This window comes from Giraffa tippelskirchi, chromosome X (assembly GCF_054371585.1).
Source record: "Giraffa tippelskirchi isolate mGirTip1 chromosome X, T2T-mGirTip1v1.2.pri, whole genome shotgun sequence".
NCBI classification, from domain to species: domain Eukaryota; kingdom Metazoa; phylum Chordata; class Mammalia; order Artiodactyla; family Giraffidae; genus Giraffa; species Giraffa tippelskirchi.
The window spans coordinates 32,415,008-32,437,822 of NC_137289.1; the positions used below are offsets into that span (position 1 = coordinate 32,415,008).

The following is a 22,815-nucleotide window of genomic DNA, read 5'->3' on the forward strand; positions in this document are numbered from 1 at the left end:
TGCCTCATTGGCTTGGCCTTAGACATCTTGGATTTGGCTCCAAGTCAATTCATCAAAAGCCATCGTTTTACCAAAAGTCAAGACACAGAATGACCCAGTGAACAAGTAGGTCATTCTTTGAAGGATTAAGTTACTATATGACTAATGTGCCAGAGCTTACCAAACTTACCAACTTACCAAAACCTTTACTGTGGTTTTGTGTATTTACTTCAGCTTGTTGTTACTTAACATACAAAAATGCACATATTTAATATATACATTTCGATGCGTTTGGACATATATACAAAACCATGAAGCCATCACAATGTTGTTATTTGTTTTAAGAGAAGAAATAATCTGGTTTTTCTAAAGATTCTATTTATTTATTTGTCTGCACTGGGTCTTTGTTGCGGCAGGGCAGATCTTCCATCTTCATTGCAGTATGTGGGCTCTTTAGTTGCAGCATGTGAACTCTTAGCTGCTGTGTGTGGCATCCAGCTCCTTGACCAGGGTTCCAACCCGGGCCCCCAGCATTGGGAGTGCAGAGTCCCAGCCACTGAACCACCAGAGAAGTCCCAATGCTGGTATTTTTAAATCCAGAGTTTACTGCGGTTTTCTTTGGGCACAGTGGCATGGCCAAGGGCTGGGGAGAGCCAGTTCCATAAGGTTCTGTGCCTGGATGCTCCCCCTCCCCATTCTTCAGTCCCTCCTTCCTCTGGGATAGGCAACTGGAGAAGACTCTCTTCCTCTGCCAGCAAATGACCCCCTCCTCCACCCCAACCCCCAGCTACAAGGGGAACTTGGCTGAGGGCCTTCTCCTTCTCCTCACAAACCCTTTCCTGGGTGGTTTCTACCTGGGAATTCCATTTGAAGAAGAAAGGCAAGGTCTTCCTGCTTCTTTTAAATAATGTGATTATCCTGCATCAGTGCTCAGGGACCACTCCTCCTGGCTTCAGGCAGCACTCAACCAAGAGCCTTCTTTGCAGTAGTAAATTAGCTGGAACCCAGGTTCTCTCCAGGATGTTGAAGGTGACAGGATATATCTGAAGGCCACATGATCAGCTCTGAGCTGGGGAGGGAGGGCTATGGTTTCCACCTCTGGGAGAGGGGAGGGAGAGGGAAGAGTCTTACACTGGCCTAGACAGAGTCTCCTCTTGCATTTCCTCTACAGAGCCAGGAACTCCCCCTCCCACTAGAGTGGTTTCTATCTGCGCCGCCCCCAACCCCACATACCCTCCACAAAAGGGAAAGCGGGGAACAGAACTATGAGAGAATCAGGTTAACACCCAGCTCCCTCTTCTCCATAAAGCCCTATGAGCTGCCCCTGTAGAAGTGGCCCTTGGGGTCCTTGCCTCTGACCTCGTCACCATGAATGTGGCTCAGGCCTGCCTGGGAACACACTCTCCTCCCTTGGAGACTCACGCCACCCGTCTTGCACATCTCGGTGGTCCCAGTGGGGCAGAGAGGGGGGAGGATGGGTGTTGGAGATGAGGGTGGAAGAGAACGGATGCATCTGTGTACACTCCTCCTGGGCACCTGGGAAACGTCGGAGATGTGCGTGGCCTACTGATGGTGACTGTGGCTCAGCAGTTTCCATCAGATGCACTAACCTATGTGACACACAGAACAAATATGCAGAGAATTCACAACTTTATTGAAAATACAGAAAACGTGCCCTAAAACAGTGGGTCAATGACTCAGCATTTGTATTTAACACACTTGGCAGGCACTGTGTGCCTGATGGTGAGGTATCAGAACTTCATTCTGGCTCAAAGGCACTTTCGCCAAAGCTGTCAGAGAGACCATTCAAGAGGAACCGGGGCTACAGAAAGGCCACTGGTGGTAGGGGACCAGGAAAGGCCCTGTGAGGGCGGCCGGAGTGAACGGAGGGTGGTGGAATCCAGGGCAGAGGAGGCAGAAACAAAGGGGGTAAGGTTAGCATGGGCAGCAAGAGCAGCATGGGGGGCATGGGCGGCATGGGGGCATGGGGGCCATGGGCGGCATGGGCAGCAAGAGCAGCATGGGGGGCATGGGCGGAATGGGGGGCATGGGCAGCATGGGGGGCATGGGCAGCATGGGCATCAGCTCCAGGGGCATCGGCTCCAGAAGGACCCAGTTCCAATTTGGCTCCTGAATGAGGATGGTGATGCAGGGTCCACCCCAGTTGCTGACCACAGGGTAGGCCGGGAGCCGAAGGGGTGCACCTCTGAACCTCAGTGCTCTCTGGCATTTCTTCCACATGGTCCTTCTATGCTTAAACCACACCTCCAATCAGAGAGAAAAACGGGCTGCGTTAGTACATGGAGCATTTAATGTCAGACAGGAAAAAACAGAGCGGGGAAATCTTGGTGACTTGAAGATGGGAAACTGCACCAGGAGAAGAAGCTATTTCCTTCTGGTTAAAAGTTTTTAGGACATTTACTTAAAGGCCCTGCCATCAGTCCCCCACCCCACCCCCAGCAAATGAGCACCGACGATGTGCCTGGCTCTGGACTGGCTTATGGCCTCGTCTGTCCCCCCACCTATTACTATTCCTGCCCCTAACCCCACTCACTAGGCAGGTGCGCCTTCGTGATGGGGGAAGTTGAGCACAGGATAAAGTGGGTGCCTTTTAAAATCATACTGAGAGGAACGGGACCCATTTTGAATGACCCATCTTTGGTGCACAGTAAATAATCAATAGGCGCGGGCTGGATTTGTAAATAAAAGCTGTCCTCGGGGACCGATGCGACGGTCATAGAGACAGAGCTGGTGTTGCCAGGGAGGTTTGGTCGTGGGGGCCCAGGCACTCTGTGGCTCGTCTGCTGACACCAGTGGAGCTGAAGCCCTGGACACCGCCTTAGTACTAGACTGCAGATCAGAGAGGTTTAGACTGCTGCTGCTGCTGCTGCTGCTTAGTGGCTTCAGTCCTGTCCGACTCTGGGCGACCCCATGGACTGCAGCCTGCCAGCCTCCTCTGTCCATGGAACAAACTTCGCCCAAATTGACCGACATTCTTAAATCTTGGCCAGCCAAGAGATGGGGGCGGGGGGAGGAGGCAACCACTGTTGTCTTTCTCAGTTCTGCACTCTCCAGCCTGTCCCACCCTCCAAACCTGCCTGCGCTCAGGACCCAGTCAGCTCCCTCTGCTCTGAGTGTGGCTGCAAGGCCTTGGACCAGAGTCTCTGGTTCCCAGCATGGCCCTGCTCTCTAGGTGCTGCCACTCAACCAGCAGGGCCCCATCGTCCCCTCATGCTTAAGGCAAGAGGGTGCAACCTGCATATTAGGAAGATAATCGACAACCATCCGGGTCAGGATTCACAAAATGGCTCCTTCTGAAATATGAGCCAACTCTTAACAACTGAAAGAAAAACCTGTGCTGTGGGTGCCACTGCTCCCTCAGCATCCCACTTATTGGAATTACATCATATTTAATAGTTTTGCATGTTTTCACACCGCAAATTTTACATGAAACCAAGGGCCTCCTCTCTCTACCGCCTCATTTTTCCTCTCCCATCCTTAGTATCTGGGCTCTTCTGATGCATGAATATGTAGTCTTAAGGAGCCAGATTAATAGAGCTCCTTTTGAAGGGGGAGATAGAGTGTACCAGGGATCAAATCTGCATAAAGATAAGCAAAATGCAAAACTGGCTAACTGAAGTTCTGGCGGCTACTACTTCCATATTCCCAGTACTGCTTTCATAGAGTAACTCTTGCTGTGTGTGAAAACAAGGGGAGATGTCTATTAAATATTTCTTTGGGAAATTCGTGCCATAGAATTTGGAAATAGGTGGGAACATTCTCTCTTTTCCCTTAGTTGTTTCCTGTGGGTCCTTTTCCCTTCAGAGCTCCACTAAGAGACCACTATGTAAACCCAGGAGAAGCATGTCACCAAAACTTCAGGTTTTCTTTCCCAGTGAGCTTGCTTTGCCTGCATGAAAGAGCAGAGGCCCGGGCCTCCCAAGCCCTGGCCAGACCTGACTGTGATCCTAGTCCCTGGCCTTAGGCTCCCAGCCTTGCTTTCCAGACCTCCCCACCCCAACCAGGTCTGCAGCCCGCATCCATCACCACCCTCACACAAGGGCTCTGCAGCAAAGTGAATAATAATACCTTCCTGATTTTTCTTCCTTCCTTCCTTAATTTTCTACTTTAAAAAAATATTCCCTTGATACAACTTACTCTGTTCTAAAAACAACTATTCAGTTTCTGTGCCTTGAGGTACCGAGTAGTCGTTACCATCTAAGTAAATGGGCAAGTACTTCGAATTAACACAAGTAAGCTACTGGCTTGGAGCCATGGACCGTGGGCCATCAGAGAGAGATTCTTCAAAACCAATCCCTGAAAATAGTACGAAAAGGGCAGAAAAAAATCCTTAGCCATTAGAAATTGCTCAAAATAATATTCACTGATACATCTGGCAGTTTCATAATGTTGCATATATGCAGTATCTCCAATAAATATATTGATAGTGTCCAATTTTCTCAAACTCACCTTTCTAGGTCAGTGGAAATTTATTCAACTTATTTTAATATATATATTTAGACAAATTCCTAAGGGTCGCACATCTTTCCTCCATCTCCATCATAATGCACAACCGACTATGTTAGCAAAGTTTTCAGACTGCACATCAAACAATTTCAGAAAATTAAAATTTACAGCTGAAACTCTACACTGCTCTGAGTGAGTGTGAGTATGTGTCTGCTCAGTTGTGTCCGCCTCTTTGCGACCCCAGAGAGCCTGCCAGGCTCCTCTGTCCATGGTATTTTCCAGGCAAGAATACTAAAGCAGGTTGCCATTTCCTTCTCCAGGAGGTCTTCCTAAAACAGGGATGGAACCCCCGTCTCTTGTGTCTCCTGCGTTGCTCTACCAAACACACAAGAACAACAGCAGGAGGATCGGGCACTTGGAATTGTAAATTATCCCCCTCCCCATCAGTCTCAGCTAAACTAAACGTACATTTGTTGCTCATATGTTGCGTCCTGAGGTGAATTATTCCCTTACCCAAATGCCTGAATACTTGAAAATTCACTCCTTGCAGAAAGAGCTGATGCCTGGCTTACGTATTTTAGATAATTTAGTATACTTGGACCCCCTTTGTGTGCTGAGTCACTCAGTCGTGTCCAACTCTTTGTGACCTCGTGGACTGTAGCCCACCAGGCTCCTCTGTCCATGGGGATTCTCCGGGCAAGAATACTGGAGTGAGTTGCCACTCAAGGGGTGGACCCCCTTATAACCCAGCTATTTGGTGCATTAATTTGAATAATTCCTAAGTCAGACTCAGTCCCAACATGAGTCCACAGAGAATTGCCCCTAAAGGATATCAGTGTTAGAAGGAGTTTACTTTACTGAAGTTCCCAAAGCCCCAGAAGTTCCAATCTTACTTCCCAAACATAGTGAAGGCTACAAAAACAAACCAACGTGAGAATGTCCAGGACAAGGTATCCAGTTCCTGAAGTGGGTTTTAGAAGAGCTGTTACGCCAAAGTGCTTTTTCCCAGTTTATTCACCTGCATTCTATCTTCAGTCACTCCCATGCGTCTTGCAAGCTCCTGTCTGAGGGGGAATAATTACAAACATTCAGCATTTGACATTATGCATGAAATGAAATGTATGTTGTACATTTCTCACTATTTAAAATATTTATTCAGAGTAGCCAAGATAACAGCATAGGAAAACTCTGAGCTCACTTCCTCCCTTGGGCACACCAAAATTACAACTATATACAGAGAAGCTCTTGATGAGAATGACCTGAAAGGTGAGCAGACAAGATCTTCCACAACTACAGCTATAAAGAAGGAAACACGATAAGATGGACAGGAAGGGTGGAGAAGGGGTATAGTCAAGACTCACACCCACAGGTCGGAAACCCATATGTGCAGTGCTTAGTCGCTCACCGGTGTCCCACTCTTTGCGATGCCATGGACTGTAGCCCACCAGGCTCCTCTGCCATGGGGATTCTCCAGGCAAGAAAACTGGAGTGGATTGCCAAGCCCTCTTCCAGGGGATCTTCCCAACCCAGGAGTCGAACCCAGGTCTCCCGCATTGCAGGGGGACTCTTAACCATCTGAGCCACCAGGCAACCCATATACAGGAAGATAATTATAATTGAAGAGATTTACCACAAGAAGCAAGGGGTCTGAGCACACTAGATTTCCTAGCCTGGGGTCCTGAGCCGGGAAGATAAGCTCTCGGAACATTTGGCTTTGAAGGCCAGCAGGGCTTCCTTTCAGGAGACCCGGGGGCTGTGAGAAATTGAGACTCCACTCGGAAAGGATGAACCCAAAATCTCACATGCTCCAGGACCCAGGGCAGAAGCAGTGATTTGAAAGGAGCCTCGGTCAGACCTGCCTGTGGATCCGGAGAATCTCCTGAAGAGGCAGGAAACAACTACCGCTCACCCTGGGGACAAAGACGCTGGCAGCAGCCAGTTTAAGGTGCTCGTTGGACCGTGAGGACTCTGCTGCTGGCAAGGGCCATTTTGAAATCTTCCCTCTAGACTATTAGTACTGTGACCCAGCCCTCCCACCAGTCTATTGGCACTAATCCCGACACACCCCAAACCAAGCAGCTAGCCAGGCAGGGACACAGCCTCACTCACCAACAAGTCAGTTGCCATAGGACCTCCTGAGTCCCCAGTCACCCAAGAACCAGACTTGCCCGCCAGAGGTCCCAGGACCCAGCCCCAAACACCAGTGGGGCCAGCAGCCTCTGCACTAGGCAACGCCTGGTAACCAACAGACCTGGGGTCCACCCATGGTAGTCAGCCCACCACAACAGAAGGGCTCATGCAGCCCATACAGAAAGCACCCCTGGAGCATATAGCTCTCTCTGACGACCGGAGGAAGTGACACAGTATATTTAATGTGATCAAAGGAAAAAATCTACAACAAAGAATACTCTACCTGGAAAAGCTATCATTCAGAGTTCAAGAAGAGATAAAGACTTTTAGAGACAAGCAAAAGCAAAGTGTTCGACACCACAAAACATGCTTTAAAAGAAATGTTAAAGGAACTTCTCTAAGCAAAAAAGAAAAAGGCTATTAATACAAATAAGAAAAGAGTAAAAAGTAAAGTTATAAGCTTTTACACAGCAAAGGAAGCCATAAAGAAAACGAAAGTCCATAGGGTTTACGAAATAGTAGAAAATATTTGTGAATGATGCAATCGACATGAGCTTAACTTTCAAACACTTCATACAACTCAATAACAGCAACAAAAAACAACCCAATCAAAAAATGAGAAGACTAAATAGACATTTCTCCAAAGAAGACATGTATGTGTGTGTGTGCACACATGTGCTCTACTGTGTCCAACTCATTGTGAATGTGTGGGACTGGAGCCTGTCAGGCTTCTCTGTCCATGGAATTTCCAAGCCAAGAATCCATGGGGTCACAAAGAGTTGGACACAACTGCGCGCGCGTGTGCCCGCACACACACACACACGCACACACACACACACACGTGTCTTCTTTGGAGAAATCTCTCCTTTGGTCTTCTGCCCATTTTTTGATTGGGTTGGGTTTTTGTTGTTGTTTTTATTAAGTTGTATGAGCTATTTCTGTATTTTGGAAATTAAGCCCGCCCAGACATTTCTTCAAAGAAGACATATAGATGGCCATCAGGCACGTGAAAAGATTCTCAACACTGCTCATCCCACATCTGGGCATATATCTAGAAAAGAGAAAAACTCTAATTAGAAAAGATACACACACACCGATGTTCATAGTGGCACTGTTGACAACAGCTAAAACATGGAAGCACCCTAAGTGTTCATCAACAGATGAATGGATAAAGATGTGGTATGTATATGCAATGGAATATTACTCAGCCATAAAAAGAATGAAATTCTGCCTTTTGTAACCATGTGGATGGACCTGGATAGTATTAGGCTAAGTGAATTAATTCCAACAAAGACAAACACCGTAAGATATCACTTACATGCAGAATTCAAAAAAAACAGTACACATGAACTTTTTTACAAACAGAAACAGATTCACAGACGTAGAAAACATATTTCTGGTAACCGAGGAGGGGGAATGAATTGGGAGTATGAGATTAACAGATGCACACTACCATATATAAAATAGATAAACAACAAGGATTTACTGTATAGCACAGGGAAGGTTATTCACTATCTTATGATAAACTGTAAAGGAAAAGAATCTGAAAAAGAATACATATACACAACATGTATACGTAAGTATAACCAAAAACACTATCTATATAAACCTCATGGTAGCCACAAACCAAAAATCTATAATGGACACACATACAACAAAAGAGAAAGCAATCCAAACATAACACTAAAGAAAGCCATCAAATCACAAAGGAAGAGCGCAAAGAAGAAGAAAAGAACAAAAAGAAAAGAATTAACAAAATGGCAGTAAATATATACTTACCAATAATTACTTTAAATATAAATGGAATAAACGCTTCAATTAAAAGACACAGAGTGGCTGACTGGACACAGAAACAAAACCCACGTACATGCTGCCTACAGGAGTCTCCCTTCAGATCTAAAGACTCAGACAAAAAGAGAGAGGATGGAAAAAGGTATTCATGCAAATGTCAATCAAAAGAAAGCTGGGGTAGCAACACTTGTATCAGATAAACTTGTCTTTCAAACAGAGACCATAACAAGAGACAAAGAAAGACTACATAATGAACATGCAATCAGCTCAAGAAGATGTAACAACTGTAAATATATAGGCAGCCAACATAAGAGCACCTAAAATACATACAGTACATACAAACAAACATAAAGGAGAAACTGACAGTAAGCATCACATTCAGGACTTTGCCACCCCACTTACATCAACGGACAGATCATCCAACAGAAAATCCATAAGGAAACACTGACCTCAAGTGACATATTAGACTTAATGGACTCATAGAGCATCCCATCCAAAAGCAGCAGAATACACGTTCACATTTTAGGAATGTCGACATTTTAGGAATCAGTGAACTAAGGTGGACTGGAATGGGTGAATTTAGCTTGGATGGCCATTATATATACTACTGTGGGCAGGAATCCCTTAGAAGAAATGGAGTGGCCATCATAGTCAACAAAGGAGTCCAAAATGAAGTACTTGGATGCAATCTCAAAACCGACAGAATGATCTCTGTTCATTTCCAAGGCAAACCATTCACCATCACAGTAATCCAAGTCTACGCCCCGACCAGTAACGCTGAAGAAGCTGAAGTTGAACGGTTCTATGAAGACCTATAAGACCTTCTAGAACTAACACCCCCCAAAAGATGTCCTTTTCATTATAGGGGACTGCAATGCAAGAGTAGAAAGTCAAGAGATATCTGGAGTAACAGGCAAATTTGGCCTTGGAGTACAGAATGAAGCAGGGCAAAGACTAATAGAGTTTTGCCAAGAGAACGCACTGGTCATAGCAAACACCCTCTTCCAACAACACAAGAGAAGACTCTACACATGGACATCACCAGATGGTCAACACCGAAATCAGATTGGTTATATTCTTTGCAGCCAAAGATGGAGAAGCTCTATACAGTCCGCAAAAACAAGACCAGGAGCAGACTGTGGCTCAGATCATGAACTCCTTATTGCCAAATTCAGACTTAAATTGAAGAAAGTAGGGAAAACTACTACACCATTCAGATATGACCTAAATTAAATCCCTTAGGATTATACAGTGGAAGTGACAAATAGATTGAAGGGATTAGGTCTGATAGACAGAGTACCTGATGAACTATGGACAGAGGTTCATGACATTGTACAAGAGGCAAGGATCAAGATCATCCCCAAGGAAAAGAAATGCAAAAAGGCAAAATGGCTGTCTGAGGAGGCCTTAGAAACAGCTATGAAGAGAAGAGAAGCGAAAGGCAAAAGAGAAAAGGAAAGATATACCCATTTGAATGCAGAGTTCCAGAGAATAGCAAGGAGAGATAAGAAAGACATCCTCAGCAATGAATGCAAAGAAATAGAGGAAAACAGCAGAATGGGAAAGACTAGCGATCTCTTCAAGAAAATTAGAGCCCGGCGGCCTCTAGGTTGCGGCGGGGAGGGGCCGCGGCGGCGGGCGGAGCCCTCGGAGCCAGCCTCCAGGGCGCGGGTGTCCGCGCCGCCGCCTGGCCCGCCGCCCGGGTCGGGTGAGGTGGGGGCCGTGCACGGCTCTGGTCCCCCCCGGCCCGTCCCCCTCCGGACCGGGGCGCGCCGCCCGGTGGCTCTCCGTCCGCTCCTCGCTCCTCACGCAGCCCCTCCGCACGACCCCGAGCGGAGGCGCCGAGAGAAAGTGAGGAAGAGCAGGCTGCGGGAGGGCCTGGATTTGCTAGTGGAACTAGGTTTTTCCCGAAAGAGGTGACAGAATAACTGAGAAGAATCTGCTGGACTGTGGAGTCCAGTCCTGAGCTCAGTAGGGAAATAGCAAGCTCATCTATAACCAGATCTACAGCATATACTTTTTTTAAGAATCAACATTGAGCAATTTTCTGAAAGTAAACCATGAAAGCCCTCTTGGAGGCCGCACACCTGTCTGCGAACTTGAACCTGAGAAATGGACTTTTTTTCCATCAGGGTGATCTCCTTCTTCAGCTGAATCATCAGAAGTGGTGAGAAGAAGAGACCCCCTACCCAACCAAACTGCTTCAGACAAATTCAATCAGTCTATCAAGGAATGGAGCTGTGCAGCGTGGCCAGATCACCATCTGCCTGCACCACCACTGAGCTGTCTCTCTAGGACTGCCACCTACATGTAGGCTGCACCCAGTGCAGGGCATCTGGCTGAGGCAGGGGTTGGGAGTGAAATCCTGCTCCATTCACCAAGCCAAGTTTATTGGTGCCTGGCCAAATGATGTGGCTTCTTTTTCTGATTTGCAGCAGTGCACCCTGTACGGTCTAGTGGCATGTCTGACCATCCCCATCCCATACCCCAGTCCTATCTGAGATTCTCTTCCTTACCTCAGATGGATTCAAGATTTTCATGAACAAATTAGGTGTCTTGCAAAAGATGAAACGTTTGACCCCAATTGAAATTAATTTCATAGGTGAAGCTCAAAATATTACCATATGTAGGAATTATGTATATATTTATACATGTATGCATATACAGTTAAGTAGATACCATTGTCTATGTATCAGAAGTTAGCACAGTTTAAATGGGTAAATGTTTAAAATAAAACTATTTGGGGTATTTGAAAAAAAAAAAAAGAAAGAAAATTAGAGATACCAAGGGAACATTTCATGCAAAGATGGGCTCGATAAAGGACAGAAATGGTATGGACCTAACAGAAGCAGAAGATATTAAGAAGAGGTGGCAAGACTACACAGAAGAGCTATACAAAAAAGTTCTTCATGACCCAGATAACCACGATGGTGTGGATCACTCACCTACAGCCAGACATCCCGGAATTCGAAGTCAAATGGGCCTTAGGAAGCATCACTACAAACAAAGCTAGGGGAGGTGATGGAATTCCAGTTGAGCTATTTCAAATCTTAACAGATGATGCTGTGAAAGTGCTGCACTCAATATGCCAGTAAATTTGGAAAACTCAGCAGTGGCCACAGGACTGGAAAAGGTCAGTTTTCATTCCAATCCCAACGAAAGGGAATGACAAAGAATGCTCAAACTACCACACAATTGCACTCCCCTCTCACGCTAGGAAAGTAATACTCATAATTCTCCAAGCCAGGCTTCAACAGTACGTCAACAATGAACTTCCAGATGTTCAAGCTGGATTCAGAAAAGGCAGAGGAACCAGAGATCAAATAGCGAACATCCGTTGTATCATCGAAAAAGCAAGAGAGGTCCAGAAAAACATCTATTTCTGCTTTAATGACTATGCCAAAGCCTTTGACTGTGTGGACCACAGCAACTCTGGAAAATTCTTAAAAAGATGGGAATACCAGACCACCTGACCTGCTTCCTGAGAAATCTGTATGCACGTCAGGAAGCAACAGTTAGAACTGGACATGGAACAACAGACTGGTTCCAAATTGGGAAAGGAGTAAGTCAAGGCTGTTTACTGTCACCCTGCTTATTTAACTTATATGCAGAGTACATCATGAGAAACGCTGGGCTGGAGGAAGCACACGCTGGAATCAAGATTGCCAGGAGAAATATCAATAACCTCAGATATGCAGATGACACCACCTTTATGGCAGAAAGTGAAGAAGAAATAAAGAGCCTCCTGATGAAAGTGAAAGAGTAGAGTGAAAAAGTTGGCTTAAAGCTCAGCGTTCAGAAAACTGAGTTCATGGCATCTGGTCCCATCACTTCATGGCAAATAGATGGGGAAACAGTGGAAACGGTGGCAGACTTTATTTTTGGGGGCTCCAAAATCACTGCAGATGGTGACTGCAGCCATGAAATTAAAAGATGCTTGCTCCTTGGAAGAAAACTTATGACCAACCTAGACAGCATATTAAAAAGCAGAGACATTACTTTGCCAACAAAGGTCCGTCTAGTCAAAGCTATGGTTTTTCCAGTAGTCACGTATGGATGTGAGAGTTGGACTATAAAGAAAGCTGAGCGCTGAAGAATTGATGCTTTTGAACTGTGGTGCTGGAGAAGACTCTTGAGTCCCTTGGACTGCAAGGAGATCCAACCAGTCCATCCTAAAGGAAATCGGTCCTGAACGTTCATTGGAAGGACTGATGCTGAAGCTGAAACTCCAATACTTTGGCCACCTGATGGGAAGAACTGACTCATTGGAAAAGACCCTGTTGCTGGGGAAGATTGAAGGCAGGAGGAGAAGGGGATGAAAGAGGATGAAATGGGTGGATGGCATCGCTGACTCAATGGACATAAGTTTGAGTAAACTCCGGGCGTTGGCGCTGGACAGGGAGGCCTGGCATACTGCAGTCCACGGGATCACAAAGAGTCAGACACGACTGAGCAATTGAACTGAACTGAACTGAACGCGTTCTCAAGTGTACATGGAACATTCTCCACAAAACAAGTCTCAATAAATTTACGAAAATTTAAATGGTATCAAACATCTTTTCCAACTACAGTGCTGTGAGACTAGAAATCAACTACAAGGAAAAAAAACTTCAAAAAAAACCACAAACACATGGAGGCTAAACAAAATGCTACCGAACAATGAATAAGTCATTGAAGAAATCAAAGATGAAATAAAGAAAAAATCCAGCAACAAATGAAAATGAAAACACAATAATCCAAAGTCTATGGGATACACTAAAAGCAGTTTTCAGAGGGAGGTTTGTAGTAATTCAAGCTTACTTCAGGAAATAAGAAAAATCTCACATAAGCAACCTAACCGCACACCTAAAGGAACTAGAAAAAGGAGAACCAGCAAAACCCAAAGTTAGTACAAGGGAGAAATCATAAAGATCAGAGAAGAAATAAATGAAATAGATTTTAAAATATATAAAATAGCAATGCAAATAAGAGTTGATTCTTTGAAAAGGTAAATAAAATTAATAAATGTTTAGCCAGACTCATCAAGAAAAAAGAGGGTCCAAATCGATAAAATCAGAAATGAAAAAGAAGTTACAATCAACACCACAGAAATACAAAAGATCATAAGAGACTACTATGAGCAATTATTTAGACATCAATAAAATGGATAACCTAGAAGAAATTAACAAATTCCTAGACATGTACAGTCTCCCAAGGCTGAAGCAAGAAGAAATAGAAAATTTGAACAGATCAATTACTAGTGATGAAACTGAATTGGAAAATTAAAAAGGATGTATTTATTTTACAGCAGCAGGAATATAGCCAATATCTTATAATAACTTCAAATGAAGGATAATCTATAAACATTTTCAGTCAGTATGTTGCACATCTGAAACTCATAGAATATTTGAAATCAACTACACCTCAATGAAACAGACATCAGTAATCACGAGAGCAATGCAAACCCAAACTACAATGAGATGTCACCTCACACAGGTCAGAATGGCTCTCAAGAAGAAGACTCCAAATACCACATGTTGGAGAGCACGCGGGGAAAGAGAGCGCTTGCGCACTGTTGGCGGGAGTGTAAACCGGTGCAGCCACTGCGGGGAACAGTATGAGGTTCTTCACAAAATTAAAACCAGAACCACCGCATGACCCAGAAATTTCAATCCTGCGCATATATCTGGAAACAAAACAAAACACTACCTCAGAAAGCTACACGCACCCGTGTTCATGCAGCATTATTCACAACAGCCAAGATATGGAGGAAACGTAAGTGTCCATCATCATGCTGCTGCTGCTGCTGCTAAGTCGCTTCAGTCGTGTCTGACTCTGTGCGACCCCATAGACGGCAGCCCACCAGGCTCCACCGTCCCTGGGAGTCTCCAGGCAAGAACGCTGGAGTGGGTTGCCATTTCCTTCTCCAGTGCATGAAAGGGAAAAGTGAAAGTGAAGTCGCTCAGTCGTGTCCGACTCTTAGCGACCCCACAGCCGGCGGCAGCCCGCCAGGCTCCTCCATCCATGGGATTTTCCAGGCAAGAGTACTGGAGTGGGCTGCCATTGCCTTCGAAACGGATTAAGAAGATAAGGTATAGACATACAATAGAATACTACTCAACGTGACAAAGAATGAAATTTTGCCATCTGCAACAACATAGATGGACTGGGAGGGTATTATGCTTAATGAAATAAATAAGTAGGACAGAGAAAGGCAAATAGTGTATTATATCACTTATATGTGAAATCTAAAAATGAAAACAAACTATTGAATATAACAAAAAAGAAACAAGTCTCATAGATATAGAGAATAAACTAGTGGTTACCAGTGAGGAGAGACAGGAGAGAGGGACAAGATAGGGGTAGTGGATTAATAAGTACAAACCGCCATCTATAAAATAAATAAGCTACAAGGATATATGGCACAATCCAGGGAATATAGCCAATATTTCATAAGAACTATAGTGGAGTACAACCTTTAAAATTTGTGACCTCGCCTTCTCCCACAGAGTCCAGGAGTCTGTTCTTTATGTCTGTGTCTCTTTTGCTGTGTCAGAGAAATCGTGACATCTTTAATCTACCACAGATCCCAATATTCGATGTGTATAATCCTAATCATTGTAACATGTTTTTTTTTAAAGCAGAAAAAATTGGAAATAACCTGAACATCCATCACTGGAATTAAATAAGTTTAAATTATCTTAGTAAGTTAGTTTAAATTTATAAAATTAAATACTATGCACCCATTAAAAACAATGGGGATATTTTTAATAAAATATTATAAAAATATTACCATGAGATATTTTGAGTAAAAAAAGCACGGGTTAGTATGTGTGTAGTATGGTACCATCTGTGTGAAAGGAGGAAAATAAAATGCATTTGTATTTACTTGTATTTGCACGAAACAGCTATGGAATATGCATTCTTGTTGGGGGTGATATCACCACTGAAGGGGTAAAAATTGGTTCTTGTGTGGGAGGAATCTGAATATTTTTGTGTAAGGAGCACAGTTATATGTAGAGTACAAAAACAGATACACAGTATACCTGTGTATTCAAATTAAAGGAGGAGCCAATAATCAGGAAGAAATGTCTTCAAAGCCTCCTCAGGAGAGTGACGATGCAAAAAGGTTTGCGGGAAAAAAGGATGAGAGACATCCTTTTCTAGAAGGATGTAAAGAAATGAGTCCAGATGGCTGTCTGAGAGAGCAGAAATGAGTTACTGGGAAAAGGAAGGGACAAGAATAAGGATGTTCAGTGTGTTCTCGTTCATATTTTTAGTGTTGGAATCATGGGACAATAGCATCTATCTAACTTTAAAAAACTGTTGTGTGAAAATTGTATAAATCTTAATTATGCTGAATTGGGTAAAAAAAAGATACAAGCTTTTGGTTATAAGAAGAATAAGTACTAGTGATGTAGTATACACATGATGACTATAGTTAATACTCCCCTATGATGTATATGAAAATTAAGAGAATAAATCCTAAGAGTTCTCATTACAAGGAAGAAAATACTTTTTGATATCTATGTGAGATGATGAATGTTCACTACATTTATTGTGAACATGTAATCATTTCATGATGTGTATAAGTGAAAGCATTATGCTGTGTACCTTAAACCTGTACAGTGATATATGTCAATTTTATCCTAATATACCTGGAAGAAAAAAACTGAAAAAAAAATAAAATAAAAAAAAAACAGTAACTCTTTCATGAAATTGTAAGATATTAAATTACAAGATATAACATATAGTATAATGGTGCTAGATGCATATGACAACTATGTAATATAAATTATATCTGATTATAATGATCATAATCTGGTTACAATCATTGATTATATCTGGCTTTGTTATTTTCACATGCTATGTGAGTACCATATTTCTGAGAGTTTCTCTAAATTATCTCTTTTGTCTTTCCATTAATATCCACTACAATATTGTCACCTAAATCTTAAATAATTCTCAAATATGTCCTCTCCTCCATATCAGAGTTGCTGCTGCCTTTGTGTAAGCTATAATCTTCCAATGGTATTATAAAAATAAGCTCCTAATTCTATTTTGCAATTATCTAAACTTGATATAGAGTTTTATGTCTTCATATCTTTGCCCTAGAAGCATCTTTAGACATCATCATCAACTCTGTTGTATGGTTATATATTGATTCTGCCCAATATGTAGCAGTAAATATAAAAACAGAAATGATAGTTTAACTGGCTTGTATATAAAACTGTTCATTTTTTTAATGCAGAAATTTTCTTCACAAAGATAAATATATTATTGTGATATTCTGATACTATTGTTTTTATTAAAAAACACAATTCTAAATAAATACTTTGAAATCAAAAAAAATTGTGAATCACTATGTTGTACGCCTAAAACTTACGTAATATTGTATATCAACTATTCTTCAATTTTTTAAAAAAGGTAACTTTCAAGTCTCCACCAAAAGTCTATTAGAACTAATAAATGAATTCAGTAAAGTTTCAGGATTCAAGATTAATATATAGAAATGTGTTGCTTTTCTATACACTTAATAATAAGCTATCAGAGAAAGCAAGAAAACAATCCCATTTAAAATAGCATTAAAAAGAATAAAATACCGAAGAATAATCATAACCAAGGAGGTTTGGTTTCACCAAAGGAAGCGCAATACACTTTCACCAAGTGAAAGACCTATACTCTGAAAACCATCAAACCCTGCTGAAGGCATTTAAAAATTATACCAAGAAATGCAAAGATAATCTATGTTCTTGGACTGGAAGAACTAATATCGCTAAAATGTCCATAAAACCCAAAGCAATCTACAGATTTAATGCAATTCCTATCAAAATACATGGCAGGGAAGGAAATCAAAAAAAAGAGGGGCTGTGTATATGTATAGCTCACTCATTTTGCTATACTGCAGAAACTAATACAACATTGTAAAGCAACTATACTCCAATGAAAATTAACTAAAAAACAAAAAGTACCTACAAAAAAGTGGAATATATGACATTGTTCACCCTACAATAAATTCACCCAAAAAAGAAATAATCCTGAAATTTATATGAAACCCTCATAAGACCCCCAAATGGCCAAAGTAATCTTGAGAAAAAAGAACAAAGCTGGAGGTCTCACACTCCCTGGCTTCAGACTATACCACAAAGCTATAGTCATCAATGCACTTCCCTGGCAGTCTAGTGGTTAAGACACCTGACACCGCCCTTTCACTACAGGGGGCTTGGGTTCCATCCCTGGACAGAGAAGATTCTGAATGCCATGGGGTGCGGCCAAAAAAAAAAAAAAAAAAAAAACACCTCAGTATGGTACTGGCATTAAAAACACATACACTAGAACAGACTAGAGAGTCCAGAAATAAACCCAAGTACTTACCGTCAATTACTCTATGACAAAGCAGGTAAGAACATACAATAGGGAAAAGAGTCACTTTAATAAGTGGTGCTAAGAATACTGGACAGCTGCGTGTAAAAGAAATTAGAACATTTTCTCACAGAACATTAAAAAATAAACTCAAAATGGATCAATGACCTAAAGGTAAGACCAGATACTATAAAACTCCTAGAGGAAAACATAGGCAGAACACTCTTTGACATAAATCACAGCGATAATTTTTGGGATCTGTCTCCTAAGGCAAAAGAAATAAAAGCAAAAACAAACAAATGAGACCTAATTAAACTTAAAGGCTTCTGCACAGCAAAGGAAACCATATACAAAGCAAAAGGACAACCTACTGGATGGGAGAAAATTTTTGCAAAGGATATTACTGACAAGGGGTTAATATCCAATATTTATAAAAACAGGTCGGGCTTCCCTCATAGCTCAGTTGGTAAAGAATCCACCTGCAATGCAGGAGACCCTGGTTCTATTCCTGGGTCAGGAAGATCTGCTGGAAAAGGGATAGGCTACCCACTTCAGTATTCTTAGGCTTCCCTTGTGTGGCTCAGCTGGTAAAGAATCTGCCTGCAATGCAGAAGACCTGGATTCGAGCCCTGGATTGGGAAGATCCCCTGGAGGAGGCAAAGGCTACCCACTCCAGTATTCTGGCCTGGAGAATTCCATGGACTGTAGAGTCCATGGGGTCACAGAGTCGGACACAACTGGGTGACTTTCACGCCACTTCATACAACTCAGTATCAAAAAACAAAGAACCTAACGCAAAAATGGGCAAAGACCTGAATAGACATTTTGCCAAAGAAGATACACAGATGGCCAACGGACATATGAAAAAAAAATGCTCAACACTGTTAATCGTCAGAGAAACGCAAATCAAAACCACAATGAGATCACCTCATACCTGTCAAATGGCTATCATCAAAAGGATAACAAATGTTGGCAAGGATGTGGAGAAAAGGGAATCCTACACTGTGGGAATGTAAACTGGTGCAGCCACTATGGAAAACAGTATGGAGGTTTCTCAGGAAAACTCAAATTAGAACTACCATACGATCCAGCGATTCCACTCTTGGGTAAATATCAAAGAAAACGAAAACAGTAATTCAAAATGATATCTGCACCTCAATGTTCATAGAAGCATTATTTACAACAGCCAAAAGATGAAAGCAACCTAAGTGCCCAGTAACAGATAAATGGATAAAGAAGATGTGATATATATATATATATATATATATATATATATATACAATGGAATACTTCTGTCATAAAAATGAATGAAATTCTGCTATTTGTAACAATGTGGATGGACCTAGAGAGTACTATATTTAGTGAAATAAATCAGAGGCAGAAAGACAAACACTGTATGATTTCACTTACACGTGGAATCTAATAAGTGAAACAAATGAAAAAACGTAGCTAAACAGAGACAAAATTATAGATACAGAGGAAAAAAACAGGTGGTTGTCTGAAAGGAGGGGTGGGGGGAGGAGAGAAATAGGGGAAGGAGATTAAGAGGTAAAAACTTCCAGTTACAAAATCAATAACTGGTATGAAATGTATGGTGTGGGGAATATAGTCAATAATTATATAATATCTTTTATGGTGACAGACTTATGGTGATCATTTTTAAATGTATAGAAATAATGGTACACCCATGGCGGATTCATCTCAATGTATGGCAAAACCAATACAATATTGTAAAGTAAAAAAATAGATAAATAAATAAATTTAGAAATAATGAATCACTAGGTTGCATAACAGGAACTAACATATTGTTGTAGGTCAGTTACACTTCAAAAGTAATCAAACTGAAAAAAAAGAGATTAGATTGGTGGTTACCAGAGGGAGTCAGGTGGGGGAACTGGGTGAAGGCAGTCAAAAGGTATAAATGAGATATAGGCAGTTCTGGACACCCAAATCAAGGGGCATCTTGAGTTTGACACTTGAGAAAGGGAGAAATTGGGCTGATTCTTAGAATTATCACACAGCAAAAGCCAACCGAACTTGGAGTAATCAAACTGAACAGAAAATACTGAGCCAAAGTTGATGCTATTTACCATCCTTTCTCATTAACTCATCTCCTACCACCATGGAGGTTTCCATGAAACGGTTTGCCTACAGCCTCTCCAATCAGTCCTCCTCTGTCTCTTGCAAGCTTCTGTCACTCTTTCAATATTCCCTAGCTCATTGAGTATTCCACCAGCCATTCAGTTGGGCAAATCAGAAATTCAGATATTTTTCTTAATCATTTCCCTTTACTCCTATGTCCAAATTACCATGAATCGCTATCAATTTTACCTGCTAAATACCTCTTTAATCTGTTCACTTCTATCCATTACCACACCATCACCTCTGGCCTTGCCTACTGAACAGCCTCCTAGGATCAAATCTCAGCCACATTCGAGCTGTGTGGATCTTGGGCAAGTCTCTTCACGTCTCTGGGCTTCAGTTTTTCTAACAGGTCAAGCAGGGATAAAAAAACAATAGCTGCCACATTCACATAGGGTTGTGAAGATTCAATGACAATCTGTAGGAAACCCTTTAGGGCAAGTGCTTAACACAGTAAGTACAATGTAAATGATAGCTTTTAAAATCTTTTCTGCATTCAGACACTCAGCAATCCATTCATTCTCCACTCTGTGGCTTGCTTTAGGGACAATTCTACCTCCGGCACAAACTTTAAGGGTAACTAAAAATTCAGTAATTAAGACAAAGGATGTTCTAACGTAGTGTTTGGGCTTCCCGGGGGCTCAGCAGGTAAAGCTTCCTCTTGCAATGCCGGAGACCTGGGTTCGATCCCTGGGTTGGGAAGATCCCCTGGAGAAGGGAACGGCTATCCACTCCAGTATTCTGGCCCGGAGAATTCCATGGACTATACAGTCCGTGGGGTCTCAAAGAGTCTGACACGACTGAGCGACTTTCACTTTCACATTCAATGTAGTATTTACATTAACGCAAATATAATCCATGAATAACTGATGACCAATATTTTAAATCAAAGTAGAATCCAACCGCGCACGTGCTCCACCATACCTCCAGCGACTCATTTGTTAACTATGGGCCGACAGTTTCCCGACATGACTTATTCAAACTCCCCACCTTAATACTGACTCGATTCCCACCGGGCAGAGCCCCCGCCCCAGGCCCTGGGGTTTTCAACTCCAGAGCTGAGGACAGGGACCCGCTCGCCTCAGCCCGCGCCCCCGGAGCCGCCCGCTTACCGCATGGCCACGCTGAGATACGGAGTGTCTTGGAAAGTTCTCTCCAGCTCCCGCATCTGCTCCAGCGTGAAGGTGGGCCGGGAGACTCGGTGGTGCCTGCCTGCCCCCCTCCAAACCTCGATGGCGGCTCCCCGGCGCTGCTCCTCCCCGCCCTTCTCTCCGCCCTCGCCGCCGCCTGCGCCCGCCTCAGCGTCTATCTCAGCCTTGGCGTAGCGGCTTCCCCCGTCTGGGGGGCCCGCATCTCCCGCGGCCACATTGCCGCCTTCCTTTTCTTCTCCTTCTTCGTATCCCGCCTCTTTCCCCTCCGCGGCTGCTCCCTGCTCAGGTTTGGACTGAGCCTTCGGCTCCTCTCCCTCTTCTCCAGGAAGCGAGATCTTCGCGGGCTCAGCCTCTGCAAGAGAAGAAACCCGAAGACAAAGGTCAGGCCGTCGAGCGAGCCCGCTGAGGAAGAGGAGGGAACCCGCCGCGTCTGAGGAGGAATCCTCCTGCTCGCCCCTCCCTAGGGAAATTCGTTTCCCGGTATCCTCTGAACCGAGTGCCCAGCCTGCCACTGACCGTGCACTTCTTCCCAATTGTCCTTGACCCCCAGCCTGAGGAAGCCCGCAACGACCGCGTCGGTGTCGCTATGGGCACTGTGGCCACGCTGCGGCTGAGGCTTCATGTTCCGACCGCTGTCCAGGAGGCTGTGCCTTCAGCGGAGGCTGTCCTGGGTCTCCCGAGATCCCGGCTCTAGACTCAGGGCTAGAAGCGGCGGCCCGCGATTCGGCACCGTTAGGGCTACACTGGCGTCGGGTCAGGACTAGAGTCCGGATAGACGCCCTCCGGGGGTTTATCGTCGGCTGCTGGGGGTTGGGTCGGCTGCAGTGCGCATGCGGCAGGAGCTTGGCGGTCCTGGCGGCAGGGGGAGGGAGGGGGGAGGAGGTATGGGGGGCAATTCTAGGTGCGCACCACAGGGGGCGCTGGTAGGGAGCATGAGTGAGAGCAGAACTCAGGCCCCCAAGTTGCAACTTAGCTGACCAAGTACTGCGCACTTGGTCCGGCGTCTTCCCAGACCGAGGGCCTGTGCCTGATTTGTGGATGGGAAGAACGGGCCCTCACCCTCGCTCCGTAGACCTTGGAGAAACGTTTGGGGACTAGCTCCTGGCTCAGCCCGCCATATCCAGCAGCCAGTACTAAGCAAGGAGAAGCAATCAAACTAATATGTTCACCCCTTGGTGTCGCCGGGGATTGGTTCTGGAACCCGCCGAGGATACCAAAATCTGCGGATGCTCGAGTCCCATAGCGGGCCCTCCGCATCTGCAGATGTGAAACCCACGGATATGGAGGGCCGTCTGTGTGTCTACAGAAAAAAACCCGTGTATAAGTGAACCAGCTAGGCCTTTGCTTGCTCTGAGTTTTTGCAGTGAGGCTGAAGTCCGAGTCTGCCATACTCCAGCGGTCTCCAGGAGCAGGAGTTCAGGGCTGGGTTTTCTGAGCAGGTGGGGTGCTCAGATGCGCTATGAAAACAAAACAAAACCCCAGCCCACTCCCTTAAGAAAGGCCCTTAGCCTATTTTAGTAACGAATCCACATCAAATATCAAGTGTGGAAACCTGCACAGTGTTTAGAACACTCAAGGGGTACAGAGAGCACCCCTTCCTTTTGTTTTTGCCTTTGTTGCAACTATGGATTGTGCTACATCTTTATAAACAGCCCCTATTGCTTCTGGCTGTAAATCCTCTAGAGGTATACATGTACCCTGGGGTGGACTCCTGTGGACGTGGCTAAATTACCTGCTTTCTTGCAGCTGCCTCCCCCACCCCCTTATCTCGCCTCATCATGTTTTCTAGAAACCTTCCTGAGCCCTTTCTGAG

General features: G+C 43.9%; 1 protein-coding gene across 1 annotated transcript; it reads right to left on the bottom strand.

Moving 5' to 3' along the window:
* Positions 1 to 1,612: 1,612 nt before the first annotated feature.
* Positions 1,613 to 21,862, bottom strand: LOC145536212 (uncharacterized). Its single transcript, XM_081565067.1, has 4 exons — positions 21,519 to 21,862; positions 20,964 to 21,354; positions 5,465 to 5,510; positions 1,613 to 2,244 (listed from the first exon to the last, which is right to left on the bottom strand). The coding sequence occupies exons 1-4, from the start codon at positions 21,622 to 21,624 to the stop codon at positions 1,915 to 1,917; spliced, it is 873 nt and encodes a 290-aa protein (XP_081421193.1). The 5' UTR covers positions 21,625 to 21,862; the 3' UTR covers positions 1,613 to 1,914.
* Between the last annotated feature and the right edge of the window lie 953 nt (positions 21,863 to 22,815).